We start from the raw sequence: 16,375 nt of genomic DNA, 5'->3' as shown, positions 1-16,375 counted from the left end.
AAGACTCGAATTGCATACTCTGAGTGCAGTTTACTGTATATAGTTTATACCTCAATAAAGTTGATTTCTTAAAAATTTGGCTCCTTTTCAGCGGTAAATTTGTGCTGAGGAACATGGTAAGGCTAGAGCTCAAATGATCATGTTAGCCTTGAACTGTAGCCTCTACAAATCTTTCTAAGATTCACAGCTCCTCCAATTGCTTATCATTATCATAGATGGTATGCCAACTTCTTAAGTGGTGGAAATTGGCTTCCTAGACCACAATCCAGGAACAGAGGCCATATGATCTCCCTGTAGTACTTCTCCCTACAGAGAGGGTACAAAAACAACCCTCTCTCCAGGAATGGGGTACAGTCCCTGAATATTCACCCAATCCATATTTGAAAGACTGTTCAACTGTCCATGATCCTTTCATCTTATAGTCTACTACCTGAGGAGTCACTTGACGTCTAGATTTTTCTGTTTAACTGCTGTAATAAGTTACATTGGTATTTTGCATTTTATTTCATTCATTTCAACCAGTTGTGGAACAGGTTTATTTCAGGCCTGTTCAGGCCTGAAGAGACCAAATATTTATTCACATGTCCCCAGGACAGTGTTTGTGTTTGTTTTGTAATACTTTGATAATATTTTGATATACTTATGAGGTTTTGGCAGTTTCATTTGGTATATTTTTAAAGTAATTACTGCCCAATTACAAGCCAAATTTGTTCAGAAAATAACTTAGTAAATATAGCATTGTATGCACATATACTAATACCGTCTGCCTGCCCACTGGAAACACATCCTTTATCACCTCCTCTCTTTACCATAAGCACATTCCACAGGATATCCCAGCTACATTTCAACTACAAACTTTACGCCAACCTAGAGGGTGATAAACCCGGAATAACTTCTCAGTCCCAGTCCTCTTCCCTGAATTCAAGACACAAAATCTAAGACCCTCCTGGACACCTCACAGGCTCCTCATATTCAACATGCCCAAAACTAGCTCATCATCTCCCTAAAATGCCAAGTTCATATTGCTCCCTCTATCCCCTCTCTTCATCAGAGGCATCACTTTCCACCTGTTCACCCAATCGAAAAACCCATAAATCATCCTCAACTCTCTCTCTATTTTTCCTCAATCCCCCAAATCAGTTAGTACCTATGACAAAAGCTCTCGGGTTGACTCTTTTTCATTCATCGCACTTCCTGTCTTACTTCATACCCTTTATGTCTCACATAGACATTTCACGGATCTCATAAGGGGCCTTTTTCTCTCCCCCCAACCTCATGCTCCTCCCCTCCTCCTCCACCGCACTATCACCAGAACAGTTTTCATAAAGGACAAGTGAAAACCTCTTGGCAGTCAAAGCACTTCATGATGCATCCTTGCTTACCTTTCCAGCCTTGTCTGCTGTTGTATCTCCTAGAACTTCTTTTTATCCACTTACAATTCTTTGCCAGCCCATCTGTATTATGCCACACTCTTTCATCTTTCCAATGCCTTTGTGTATGTTCTTTCTTTGGTCTCTTTCCCTTGAAAGCTATCTCCTATTTATATATCCTTCAGGTGACAGCTCTGAACTCTCCAAGCAACTCTAGATGGCCTCCTACACTTCTACTCTGCCCTCCTATAACCTACTTTTATCATAGAATTCACCCACCCTGCACTGATACCTTTGTGAATGGGCTCTGCTCTAATCAAGAAAAAGCACTGCCTGGTTTTTTTCTGTTTCCAACACCTTACAAAGGAACATAGTAGGGGTTCTGCTTTTTGGACAAATTAATTAACCACATCGAAAAGACAGCTCACAAAAAAACTCTATAAGGGAAGAGAAGATGACGTTAAAGATCCTTATACATGTTCCCTTAGTTCTAGAAATTATGGAAAGGATTCCTCCTTAGACTGCAAATCTTTAAAGGTTTTAACAACTTTAGTTTGAGCTTTTAAAAAAAGCAAGAGAGCTTGTTTTAAACTACTCAATCCTGTGATAAACAGACAATGCGATTTTTCCCCACTCCATACTCATCATAATGCACTTACCCTTTCTCACTGCTAATCTGAAAGGGTTTTCATGGGAGGAGAGGAGGACAATCTTTAAGAAATCATATATAATTAGATTCTAAATTGAAAGTTTCAACCAAGGCACCAAGATACACTAGTATGATATTCCACAGCAAAATCTGAGATCAACATCCAAATTTTCAATGCAATACTCCAAACACCGGTTATATGACTGTTAAATCAAACCTCTACTGCACTGAAGGTATCCTCGGGCCTTTTAAAGACCAAGAGAGCTTCAGGGAGGAGATTTCTTTGGAGTAGAGGTCACTTCCCCTCAGGTCAAGAGAGTGAGGCCTCAATCACCCAGAGCTAAACAGCAGCTCTCCAGAAAAAGTTAAGAAGAGACAGAGGACCATTCCCGCTGGCCAGAAGAGAGTATCGAGGTTGGGGTCAGCCTGCCTCCAGGGAGTCTCTCACCAAAAATCCAGGCCATGCCCAAGAAAGAGTAAGCTTGGGGTTGTCTGGACACCAAGTGATAAAAACAGATTGTATTTGATGATGAAATTCAACCACAAGAATAAGCAGAAACGTACTGGGATGGCTAAAAGCTCACCCAGAAGTGAAGGAAGAACTTCCCCAGGGAGGAAATACTAAAAGGAGGGGATGACCAAATACATTTGCTTTCTGACTCCAGTCCATTCATGCCTCTTTGGGCAGCTGACTGGTTACACACAATTCTGCCCCAATTGGAAGTCCTCCCAGAGCCAACAGCTGTCCTCCAGCTGGGAAGGAACATTGGAACTCCTCCCAAAAATTAAGGTAACCATGCTCTTTATGGGCAGATGGAGATTGGAACCTGGCTACCGAAGAGCATAAATGTAAACATACTTGAGAAAGAAGTGAGAACTACTTCCCAAATGAAACATCCATAAAAATAAAATCCATGTTGCTCCACAATCAATGCCAGTAAAAGAAAGTTGTCGCCTAAGAAAAGTAAGATGAGAGGAGGGAGGAAGGAGAGAAACACCCATGACTCTTACCCAGGCCCTGATTCTGCTGTTCCCACTGGATGGCATCTGGCACTTGGAAGGTGACTCCCTCCAAAGAGACCACGTTTTCCTGCTCTAAGCCAGGTTCCTGAGACGTGATGCCAGGGAGCGTGAACCCAGGCAGCTCGGTGTCACCCAAGGTCTCGTCCAGGGAGTCAGCATCTTTATCTTCCTCATCTTCCTCCTCATCTTCTTCCTCTTCATCCTCTTCCTCTTCATCCTCTTCATCTTCATCATCTTCTCCTTCTAAGAAAGAAGAAAGCAAAGGTAACATGAAAAAATACAGGCAGTGCATACAAATGAATCTTTTGAAATGACTTAAGCACTACAAAATAGACATGACTGGCCTTTTAAAACATATTTTATTGTCAAAGTTGAGCAAGAAAAGCTTTGCAGGATAGCATGCCCACCCTATGCCTACATTTTAAACTTTCAAAACCACAGTTATGTCAGATAATTATCCTGCATCATGTTTATTGGGAGTTAAAGTTCAGGTAATAGGGATTTTGTTAATATCATATTTATATTTAAAAGGGTAGCAAACATTATCTTCCTGTTTTCTGGAGATCATTACAGATCTGTCTGTTAGAAAGCTCACTGAGATACTAATAGAATTTAAAAGAAGTGTTCCAGTCTCTTTCTATCTCATAAACTAAATAACAGAATTTATTATGTTGACATAGTTTTCTTTCTGCTCTTCTTCCACACCAGTGAGTAGAACTCACAACAATGTTAACTGAGAGGTACATAAATCCACTCCTGCATCTGTTCTCCTTACAGAGGAAGGACCCAAGAAACGGGGAAACGTCACATGAACGTTTTCAGTCCAATTCTAAAGGGAATCGGGAAATGACACATTGATCAAGGACAGTCAGAAAAGAAACACGTGAGAAAAAATCACTATCGTTACCATCATCTTAAGAGTTAAATACATAATGTGTCATCTGTGATGCTTCAAGAGGTGTAGGTTTAAGGAACATAATATCCCAATTTCATTTTATTTCATTAATGTTAATTTTCCAGGAATACTCTGAGCCTCCATCCACATTATGAAGGCACTCCTGAAGCCCCCAATAAGGGCCCACAAAATCCATTGACGGCCTTTTCCTTGGTCTCCCTCTTGGCTCTGAACACAGTGGTGACCATAACATGGAACTCTCTTTGACGGCTGAAGAGAAGACAGAGGATTAAAGCCACCTAAGAATTCAGAGACTCTCCTTCTTCCAGACAATTTTCTCCTTTTCAGCTATCATTTACAGATTTTCTTAACTTAAAAGTTATTACTTCTAATCTTTTTCATTCTTATATATCCTTTAACTTCATAGGATTTAATACCTGCCCCTATTCCAAAAATTAAACAAATATTTATCAAGCACCTAGTTCCAGGCACTAGGAATACCACAATAATGTCTCTGCCTTGGTGGAGCTGACACATCACTCAGGAGACATACAGCAAACAAAGAGATATATAAATAGATATGCAATATACTGCACTCTGATTAAAACCAGCAAGAAGACAGAAAATGCCAGGTGCTACTATTTTAGATGGCAAGATCAAGGAAAGTTTTTCTAATAAGGTAAAGTTTGAACAGAGATCATACCAAAATAATGAATTCTTTTGTTTAATTTAGATCATTAAAGATTCCCAGCAGAGGAGGACAGGGGGAACAGCAAAGGCAAAGCCTTGAGGCATATGTCTGCTTACTGTGTTCAAAGAATGGCAAAGAAGATTGGGCTGAGAGGCAGTGAGTGACAGAGAGAATACATGAAACAAGGAATCAGGGGTAAGCAGAGGCCACATCTAAAGCATATTTGCAAAGAATGGCTGGCTGCAGGGTGGAGAACAGGTTGTAGTAGAGCAAGAGACAAAGCAAGGAGACATATAGGAGGCTATTGCAAAACCCAGGGAATAGATGATGCTTCGGATGAGGGTGCAGTCCTGGAAAAAAAGAGAGGTGATCAGACCTGAGATGTAATTTGAAGGTAGAGCCCTGTTGATAATTACAATGTGGGATGTGAGAGGAAGATCTCACTTTACTAAAAATGAGAACTAAAGAGCCAAATCAAGAATTTTATGTGAAATATATTAATTGGGTGATGCTTGTGCCTATGACAGCCAAATGGAAATGCTGGAAGTCTAAGGAAGGTCAAAGCTAGAAATCAAAACCTAGGAGTCATCAACTTATAAATTATATTTAAAGGCCTTGATACAGACTGAGATCATCAAGAGAATGAGAATGGATGAAAGGGAAGTGGGCCAGCCCAAGCCCTGGACAATCAAACATTCAGAGGTTAGCCAGCAGGGGGAGATCCAGCAAAGGAGACGGAGAGGTGACCACAGGAGAAAACCAAGACAAGAGAAGAAAACATTTCCGAGTAAGAAACTACGACTGTCCCTCTGGTTTAGACATGTGGGAAGTCATTCATGACCTTGACAAAAGTTGTATTCCTGGAATAGTAGGGATAAAAGTCAGACAGAAGTGCTTTCAAAGTAAATTGGGGAAAAGGAAGCAGATATAGGCAGAGAAAACACAAGAAATTTGGAAAAGAGATCAGGGACATTAGGGGATAGCTGGAGGGAGATACGGGGTCAAGGGTAGGTTCTGAAAGCAGAAACTGTTAGAATTTGCTTGTAATTGATAAGCAAGATCTGGTAGAAAGGAGGGAATTGATGATGCAGGAGGGAAGAGCAGCAGGAGAAATGTCCTGAGAGATGAGGTATGATAGAGAGATGATACACATGGACTCTAGAGCCACTTAAACTTACGGCTGAGCGGATTCAGACAAATTACTGAATTCTGGTGTGCCTCAGCTCCCTCATGGTAAAACTGGTATGAGTCCGACCACACAGGGCGGTTGTAAGGATTACATGAGTTAACATATCAGGTACTTAGAACTAAGCCTGGCACACAGTGTCCACCATATAAGATTGGCTTCTCTGCTATTCTGGAGAGGGGAGGGAATGCAGTGCATGGCCAGCTTGGACACATCCACCTCTGCAGGGGCATGGGTGCAGGCGGGTGGCTAGATTTGGTGGGGGGAGCATGTGAAAGCTGTCATATTTCTTTCCTTAGTCCAATACAAAACTGGAGGATGTGGTCAGAATGCCAGGCAACCCTATGAGTCCATGTGAATCCATCTGTAATGTTATAAATTTAAAGCAAAGCATACTAAGATGATCGTGTGTTTTTCTTCAGCCACATTACTGAATCGGTGGGTGGAGGAGTAGAGTAGGCAGAGACATTTAACCAGGGCCAAGTTTTGCTGGAAGAGCTCAACTAAGGAAGGAGCAGTAGCTTGTGTGTGAAGAGAGTGATTATAAAGATGAACCAAAAAGGATACAGACTCCCAACAATATGATGTGTAATTTCTGGGGATCTAACCTAAAGCATGATGACTATGATTAACAACACTGTATTATATACTTGAAAGTTATTAAGACAATAGATCTTAAATAGTATCACCAAACCAAAAAATGGTAATTACTTGAGGGGATGGAAGTGCAAACTAACCTTACTGCAGTAATAATTTTACAATATATATACATATATGTGTGTGTGTGTATCAAATCATCACCTTATACATCTTAAACTTACATATGTTATATGTCATTAATATCTCAATAAAGCTGGAGGGGAAAAAAGATGGGCCGGGGACTCCAGTTAAAGAGAAGCTGAGAAGGAAGGTGGATAGGAAAAAGTAACAGAGTCACTGGATTATGGAGAAAACTATCAGGAATCATTAAGGCTTTTTGACAATTTTACTGACCATCCTCCTGTAGACAGAAATTGGTGATTTCTGTCTAAAAAGAAAATTTCTTTATCTTTAAACTTTGTAAAATCACTTTTAGTTACTTTTCCTCTCCACAAACCTAGAGGGTTGTTCTTGATCGGAAACTCATGACAACATGATTCTGACCCCCTGAGAACGCAAAGGCGAAGCCAGAGCTCTGAGCCCTTGATTTCCAGCTTTTATCACTGAACCATTGTCCTCTGACCACCACCAACCACCAAGGATAACTTATACTTGGTCCTCAATGTGTTGTTAGCTCCTCCTCTTTAAAATACAGAGCTAAAACAGATACCGCATATATGTGGAACCTAGAAAAATGGTACAGATGGTATTATTTGCAAAGCAGAAACAGAGACACAAACAGAGAGGACACGAGACCAAGTAGAAAGGGGTGGGTGGACCGAACTGGGGGACAGAGACTGACGCATGCACCCACTATGGAAGTGTAGAGTGTTAGTCACACAGTCGTCTCCAACTCCTTGTGACCCCATGCAATGTGGCCCACTAGGTTCCTCTGTCTATGGGATTTCTCAGGCAAGAATACTGGAGAGGGTTGCCATTCCCTTCTCCAGGGGATCTTCCCGACCCAGGGATCGAACCCGGGTCTCCAGCATTGCTGGCAGGTTCTTTACCGTCTAAGCCACCATGGAAGACAGCATACACCACAATGTATAAAAGAGACAACTAATGAAAACCTACTATATAGCACAGAGAACTCTCCCAGTGCTCTGCGTTGACCTAAATGGAAAGGAAATCCAAAAAAAGATGGGATAAAGGTATACACATGGCTGATTCACTTTGCTGTACAGAAGGAACTGACATAGCAGTGCGAAGTAACTATACTCTAATTTAAAAATAGTCACCTAACCAAGGCTGGTTAGCTGTTTTTTATTTTATCATTATTATTATTATTTTTAAACTGGAGTATAGTTCCTCCACACTGCTATGTCAGTTCCTGCTATATAACCAAGTGACTCAGCCATACACATACATGCACGCGTACTAAGTCGCTTCAGTCGTGTCTGACTCTCTGTGACCCTATGGACTGTAGCCCGTTAAGACCCTCTGTCTGTAGAAAATTCTCCAGGCAAGAAAACAGGAGTGGGTTGCCATGCCCATCTCCAGGAGATCTTCCCAATCCAGGGATCAAATCTACATCTTTTATGTCTCCTCCGTTGTCAAGCAAGTTCTTGACCACTTGAGCCACCTGGGAAGCCCATGTTGTTGTTGTTCAGTTGCTCAGCCAGGTCCAGCTCTTTGTGAGCCCATGGAAGGCTTTACACAAGGCTTCCCTGTCCTTCACTATCACCCAGACTTTGCTCAAACTCATGTCCATTGAGTTGGTGATGCCATACAACCATCTCACCCTCTGTCTTCTCCTCTTCTTTTCTTGCGCTCAGTCTTTCCCAGCATCAGGGTCTTTTCCAATGAGTCGGCTCTTTGCATCAGGTGGCCAAACTATTGGAGCTTCAGCTTCAGCATCAGTCCTTCCAATGAATGTTCAGGGTTGATTTCCTCTAGGGTCAGACTGGTTTGATCTCCATGCTTCCAAGGGACTTTCAAAAGTCTTCTCCAGCACCACAATTCAAAAGCATCAGCCTTCAGCCCTCAGCCTTCTTCATGGTCCAACTATCGCATATGTACATGACTACTGGAAAAACCATAGCTTTGACTATAAGGACTTTTATCTGCAAAGTGATGTCTCTGCTTTTAAATATACTGTCTAGGTTTGTCGTAGCTTTTCTTCCAAGGAGCAAGCATCTTTTCATTTCATGGCTACAGTCACTGCAATGATCTTAGAGCCCAAGAAACTGAAGTCTGTCACTGTTTCCATTGTTTCCCCATCTATTTGCAATGAAGTGATGGGGCTGGATGTCATTATCTTTGTTTTGTGAATGTTGAGTTTTAAGCCAACTAAAAGTTTAAGCCAACTTCACTCTCCTCTTTCACTTTCATCAAGAGGCTCTCTAGTTCCTCTTCGCTCTCTGCCATTTGAGTGGTGTCATCTGCATATCTGAGGTTACCAATATTTCTCCTGGCAATCCTGACTCCAGCTTGTGCTTCATACAGCCCACAATGTACTCTGCATATAACTTAAATAAGCAGGGTGACAATATACAACACTGATGAATTCCTTTCCCAATTCTGAACCAGTCCATTGTTCCATATCCAGTTCTAACTGCTGCTTCTTGACCTGCATACAAGTTTCTCAGGAGGTAGGTAAAATGGTCTGGTATTACCATCTCTTTGAGAATTTTCCACAGTTTGTTGTGATCCACACAGTCAAAAGCTTTAGCATAGCCAATGAAATAGAAGTAGATTTTTTCTGGAGTTCTCTTGCTTTTTCTATGATCCAATGGATGTTGGCAATTTGATCTCTGGTTCCTCTGCCTTTTCTAAATCCAGTTTGTATATCTGGAAGTTCTTGGTTCACAGACTGTAGAAGCCTAGCTTGAGGGATTTTGAGCATTACCTTGCTAGCATGTGAAATGAGCACAACTGTATTTGAACATTCTTTGGCACTGCCCGTCTTTGAGGCTGCAATGAAAACCGACCTTTACCAGTCAACTGCTGAGTTTGCTGGCATATTGAGTGCACTACTTTAACAGCATCATCATTTAGCATTTGAAATAGCTCAGCTGGAATTCCATCACCTCTACTAGCTTTGTTCATAGTAATGTTTCCTAAGGCCCACTTGACTTCAGGCTCCAGGATTTCTGGTTCTAGATGAGTGACCACACCATCATGGCTATCTGGGTCATTTAGTTCAGTTCAGTTCAGTTGATCAGTTGTGTCTGATTCTTTGTGACCCCATGGAATGCACACACCAGGCCTCCCTGTCCATCACCAACTCCTGGAGTTTACTCAGACTCATGTCCATTGAGTCGGTGATGCCATCCAACCACCTCATCCTCTGTCGTCCCCTTCTCCTCCTGCCTTCAATCTTTCCCAGCATCAGGGTCTTTTCCAATGAGTCAGTTCTTCGCATCAGGTGGCCAAAGTATTGGCATTTCAGCTTCAGCATCAGTCTTTCCAATGAATATACAGGACTAATTTCCTTTAGGATGGACTGGTTGGATCTCCTTACCATCCAAGGGACTCTCAAGAGTCTTCTCCAACACCACAGTTCAAAAGCATCAATTCTTCGGCACTCAGCTTTCTTTATAGTCCAACTCTCACATCCATACATGACTACTGGAAAAACCATAGCTTTGACTAGATGGACCTTTGTTGGCAAAGTAATGTCTCTGTTTTTTAATATGCTGTCTAAGTTGGTCATAACCTTTCTTCCAAGGAGCAAGCATCTTTTAATTTCATGGCTGTAGTCACCATCTGCAGTTATTTTGGAGTCCAAAAAAATAAAGTCTGTCACTGTTTCCACTGCTTCCCCACCTATTTATCATGAAGTGATGGGACCAGATGCCATGATCTTAGTTTTCTGAATTTTTAGTTTTAAGCCAACTTTTTCACTCTCCTCCTTCACTTTCATCAAGAAGCTCTTTAGTTCTTCTTCACTTTCTTCCATAAGGGTGGTGTCATCTGCATAGGGACGCAGGTTAGGGAAAGGGAAAACCATTCAGGTATGATCGTTCAGGTATAACCTAAATCAAATCTCTTATGATTATACAGTGGTAGTGACAAATAGATTCAAGGGATTAGATCTGATAGACAGAGTGCATTAAAAACTATGCACGGAGGTTCATGACATTGGACAGGAAGCAGGGATCAAGACCATCCCCAAGAAAAAGAAATGCAAAAAGGCAAAACAGTTGTCTGAGGAGGCCTTACAAATACCTGTGAAAAGAAGAGAAGTGAAAGGCAATGGAGAAAAGGAAAGACATACCCATTTGAATGCAGAGTTCCAAAGAATAGGAAGGAGAGATAAGAAAGCCTTCCTCAGTGATCAATGCAACGAAATAGATGAAAACAATAGAATGGGAAAGACTAGAGATCTCTTCAAGAAAATCAGCGATACCACGGGAACATTTCCTGCAAAGATGGGCTCAATAAAGGACAGAAGTGGTATGGACCTAACAGAAGCAGAAGATATTAAGAAGAGATGGTAAGAATACACAGAAGAACTGTACAAAAAAGATCTTCACAACCCAGATAATCACAATGGTGTGATCACTCACACTCACCTAGAGCCAGACATCCTGGAATGTGAAGTCAAGTGGGTCTTAGGAAGCATCACTATGAACAAAGCTAGTGGAGGTGATGGAATTCCAGTCGAGCTATTTCAAATCCTGAAAGATGATGCTGTGAAAGTGCTGCACTCAATATGCCAGCAAATTTGGAAAACTCAGCAGTGGCCACAGGACCAGAAAAGGTCAGTTTTCATTCCAATTCCACAGAAAGGCAATGCCAAAGAATGCTCAAACTACCACACAATTGCACTCATCTCACACTCTAGTAAAGTAATGCTCAAAATTCTTCAAGCCAGGCTTCGACAGTACATGAACCATGAACTTCCAGGTGTTCAAGCTGGATTTAGAAAAAGCAGAGGAACCAGAGATCAAACTGCCAACATCCATTGGCTCATAGAAAAAGCAAGAGAATTCCAGAAAAACATCTAGTTCTGCTTTATTGACTATGCCAAAGCCTTTGACCATGTGGATCACAACAAACTGTGGGAAATTCTTAAAGAGACAGGAATACAAGACCACCTGACCTCCCTCCTGAGAAATCTGTATGCAGGTCAGGAAGCAACAGTTAGCAGTTAGAACTAGACATGGAACAACAGACTGGTTTCAAATAGGAAAAGGAGTACATCAAGGCTGTATACTGTCACCATGTTTATTTAATTTATATGCAGAGTACATCATGAGAAATGCTGGGCTGGATGAAGCACAAGCTGGAATCAAGATTGCCAGGAGAAATATCAATAACCTCAGATCTGGGTTATTAAGCCCATACATATATATATATCTCCTCTTTTTTGGATTTCCTTCCCAATTAGGTATAGAGTTAGGTATAGAGTTCTCTGCTATACAGTAGGTTTTCATTCGTTATCTAAAAAAAAGCTAACTATATGATCCAAGGGGCTTCCCTGGTGGCTCAGACAATAAAGAATCTTCCTGCAAAAAAAAAAAAAAAGAATCTTCCTGCAATGTGAGAGACCAGAGTTCAATCCCTGGGTTGCGAAGATCCCTCAGAGAAGGAAATGGCTACGCGCTTGAGTATTCTTGCCTGGAGAATTCATGGACAGAGGAGCCTGGTGGACTCCAGTCCACAGGGTCACAAAGAATCAGACACAACTGAGTGACTAACACTTTCACTTTCACACAAAAGAAATCCCACTTCTGGGTATATATCCAAAGGAAATGAAACCTTCAACCCAAAGAGATCTCTGCACTTCCAAGTTCCCAGCAGCATTATCCACAATAGCTACAGTATGGAAACAACCTAACTGTCAGTCAATGGATGTATGGATAAAGATGTAGTACATATTTATAAATATTTATATATATGGAATATTATTCATACTATGCAATTTATATTATACCTGCACGTATGTGTGTGTATATATATATAATGGAATATTATTTAAGCCTTCAAAAAAAAAAGAAATCCTGTTACTTGCAACATGGATAAATCTGGAGGACATTATGCTAAGTGAAATAAGTCAGAGAAAGACAAATACCACATGGTATCACTTATATGTGGAATTAAAAGTCTAATTCATAGAAACAAAGAATAGAAAAGTGATTGCCAGGGTCTATGAATGGAGGTAAAAATAGGAAGAATTGGTAAAAGGATACAAACTTTCACTTATAAGATGGATAAAGTTTGAGGACCTAATGTATAACATGGTCACTACAGCTGATAACACCATAACGTACAACTGAAATCTGCTATGAGAACAGAACCTAAAATGTTCTCACCAAAAATTAAAACAGTAAATATATGAGATGATGAATGTGTTAATTAATCTGATGGTGGAAATTCTTTCACAATGTATGTGTATATCAAATCACCATGATGTACACATTAAATATCCTACAGTTTGTCAATTATACATCAATAAAGCTGTGGGAGGAGGAACACAGAGCTATAAAAATAATGAAAGGGACCTCAAAAGTCATCTTCCTCCATCCTTTTGTATCCTGAGAAGAGAGCTGCATCTATGCAAATCTAGGCCACAGTTGCTGCCTTCACAACGCAATTTACAGGACCTTGCTTAGGTCAAGGTATCTCGATCTCTCCCATACTCACCCACCCTGGTAAAGTCTTCCTTCTCCTCCCTCACCTGAAATGCCTGACATGAGACATCTAACTCCAAGTCAGACGATAAAACCAAGGAGCACTTTCTTCAGAAACACTAGATTGAGTAGTATACAATTTTCACACCATCAGAAAAGGAAGGGCCCTGATTGATGTGTGGGATGAAAGAGAAAAGTCTTCTTCTTTTACCACCAACCCTGCCCTTCAACACAAAGAAGTTTATAAGGTTTCACTTTTAATACCTGAGTATATCTGAGGACATAGTGATAGAAGGAAGTGTCAGACACTGCGTAGAGAAAAGAAGAGAAATACAAGCCTTACAAGAGTGAGAGTTCTCCTTCAGTTCAGTTCAGTTCAGTTCAGTTGCTCAGTCGCGTCTGACTCTTTGTGATCCCTGGACTGCAGCACACCAGGCCTCCCTGTCCATCACCAACTCCCGGAGTTTACTCAAACTCATGTCCATTGAGTCAGTGATGCCACCCAGCCATCTCATCCTCTGTCGTCCCCTTCTCCTCCTGCCCCCAACCCCTCCTAGCATTAGGGTCTTTTCAAATGAGTCAGTTTTTGCATCAGGTAGCCCAAGTATTGGAGTTTCAGCTTCAACATCAGTCCGTCCAATGAATATTCAGGACTGATTTCCTTTAGGATGGACTGGATCTCCACTGGAGAAGGGAATGGCAAACCACTTCAGTATTCTTGCCTTGAGAACCCCGTGAACCATATGAACAGTATGAGTTCTCCTTCAGTGTAGCCTTATTCTCTTGTTATCAATTTCTGCCAGGGAATTTTCTTATTTTTAGTAGGTTACAATCATTCTGTAGCTGTTAAACATCTTCAGTAGTATATAATCTGTACCCTACCACAATTTCCAGTGGAATATTGACTACTATTACAGATCAGTAACAAAAAGGTATGATCACCTTTCTAATATTAGCAAAATAAGGTATTTTATAGCACCTTGACCCAAAAAGGTGGGAAACTGTTGAATAAAGGAAGGATAATCTTGTTCTCTGTTGTATCACCAATGACTAACCCAGTGCCTGGCAAAAGTCATGACTCAATATTTGTTGAATGAATGGATGGATGGGTGAATGCATAGTCAGTAAACTAGATCTATGTTTTTAACAACTGGCTGGATCTAAGGAAACACAGAGTAGCATTTAATAAGCAATGGGTAATACGTTCCTCCGAGTAATCCTGCAATAAGCACAAAGGCAACACATCAAATGGACAGATACAAAATAACCCAGAGTTGTATGCATTCATCTTGCGCTCATAAAAACTGAAGAAAAACTCATCTGTATTTAGCCAGTCTTTCAATAGATACACCCAAGAGAAATAATGATGTCATGAGCACTTCTGAAATCAAAGGACAACAAAATGAAATAAGCATTCAGCAAACTGGGCCAGAAACAATAACAAAACCTCTGATTTAAAGAACTAAAACTAAATGAAGAACTCATTCAAATAACACTAACAGGTTATATGTTAATGGCTATAGAGTAATGCTTTCTGGATTCTGTAATTTTGTTAAAATAAACCCCAAATTTTATTTTCATTTATCTGAATCCCAAAGAAGCATGTGGATCAACATAAAACACACACGCACAATCATTCTATCTAAAGGTAGCACCAAAAACAAAAAAAAAAGAAAAAGAACCTGTAGGAAGAAGCATTGCTCAGGGCTTCCCTAGTGTCTCACTGGTAAAGAATCCGCCTGCCAGTATAGGAGATGCAGGTTTGATCCCTCATCTAGGAAGATCCCACATGCCATGGAGCAGCTAAACCTGTGAGCCACACTACTGAGCCTGTGCTCTAGAGTCCAGGAGCCGCAAGTACTGAAGTCTGCGAGCCCTAGAGCCCGTGCTCTACAACAAGAGAAGCCACTGCAGTGAGAAGCCTGTGCAGGGATTATCCTCCAAATGTACATCCTTGACTAAGCAGAGCAAGTTTTATAAATTCTGTATTACTTATAATCTACTTTACTGGTGATATACTGCCTTGGGGTGTTCAAATATCACAGCAGAGCCTCAAACGAGTTTGTGAAACCCCGAATATTTCACTCTCTAGGTCAGGCCTCTTTTCTGTATTTATTGCAAACATTTCTACCTCTGGTTACCAAAACTAAAAGTTTTCATTCCTTTCAGGGCCAGGGCCATGATTCCCCCAACAAAATCAATAGAAGATATTGGAGAAAGTTTCTCCTGTGGTCCTGGCCTGAGTAATCTGATTCTTCTGCAAGGTCCAGTTGCCATTTAATAAGCAGTTCCCACCAAAGACGCTTCAGTTCTCTCATTCCATTTGTATCACAGTTTAGACAATTTTAGAGCTCCAGAAGGTAGAGACATAGCTAGCATTTCCAGAGTATTACTGATGAGTCCAAGGGGAACCCTTGGTTGAGAATCTGTCATCCCAATAATAGGAGTAGGAAGAACCCCATCAGTAACACTTGTTCCCCAACATGACCTGGCTATCCTTGACTTACAGTAAGAATAGGCACCTGCCTGAACTTTCTCTTTGGAATTGTTGTTGTTTATTTTTCAATTGCTAAGTCACATCCAACTCTTTGCAACCCCATGGACTGCAACACACCAGGCTTCCCTGTTCTTCATTATCTCCCAGAGTCTGCTCAAATTCATGTTCATTGAGTCGGTGATGCTATCTAACCATCTCATCCTCTGCCATCTTTTTCTCCTTTTGCCTTCAGTCTTTCCCAGAATCAGGGTCTTTTCCAATGAGCTGGCTCCTCGCATCTGGCAGTCAAAGTTGGGAAGATTCCCTGGAGAAAGGGAATGGCTACCCACTCCAGTATTCTTGCCTGGAGAATTTCATGGGCAGAGAAGCCTGGTGGGTTACAGTCCACGGGGTTGCAAAGAGTCAGAAACAACTGAGCGACTAACACTCTTTGGAACAGCAGTGATTAATTTGAATCCTTGTCTTTTGCCTATTTATTCATTAGGTTTAAGAGTCAAACCTCTTTTTCTCTTTACAAAGTTTAAACTCAAAACTAAGCCACATAAATTAGGGCATGTGAAGATGAAGGATACAGTGAAAAGAAACAGGGTGAATTCTCTGGGTGGAAACTAAGCATATATGAATCTTTCTCTCATTTCCCCTATAAAAGGAAAGGCTCTGACAGATCCCAGTGCCAGACTTTTAAAAGAAGAAATGTTTGTTGGCATGTGTTTTCCTGGGAGCCCCTATACAATATAGTCAAAAGCCACTGTAGCAGAATGGTTTCCACACATAAAGAGCAACTAAAGCACTAGGGATGGTACTGCTTTAATTTTCCATTTTATTTTTATTTTCCAATTTATTT

The 16,375-nt window shown here is 40.9% G+C and overlaps 1 protein-coding gene across 2 annotated transcripts in view; it reads right to left on the bottom strand.

Moving 5' to 3' along the window:
* ARMH4 (armadillo like helical domain containing 4) overlaps positions 1-16,375 on the bottom strand; it is a 139,339-nt gene that overhangs the window by 85,576 nt on the left and 37,388 nt on the right. For both annotated transcript variants that reach the window (XR_009695100.1, XM_061156967.1), the window contains exon 5: positions 3,031-3,285. Coding sequence is in view for 1 of the 2 variants with exons in the window: in XM_061156967.1 (XP_061012950.1) it covers positions 3,031-3,285 (255 nt within the window). In the remaining variant the exon portion in view is untranslated. The remainder of the gene's footprint in view (positions 1-3,030; positions 3,286-16,375) is intronic.

The sequence above is a fragment of the Dama dama genome, chromosome 12 (genome assembly GCF_033118175.1).
Source record: "Dama dama isolate Ldn47 chromosome 12, ASM3311817v1, whole genome shotgun sequence".
Classification (NCBI taxonomy): domain Eukaryota; kingdom Metazoa; phylum Chordata; class Mammalia; order Artiodactyla; family Cervidae; genus Dama; species Dama dama.
The sequence above is the reverse complement of the archived record's forward strand: the minus strand, read 5'-3'. Positions and strand labels throughout refer to the sequence as shown.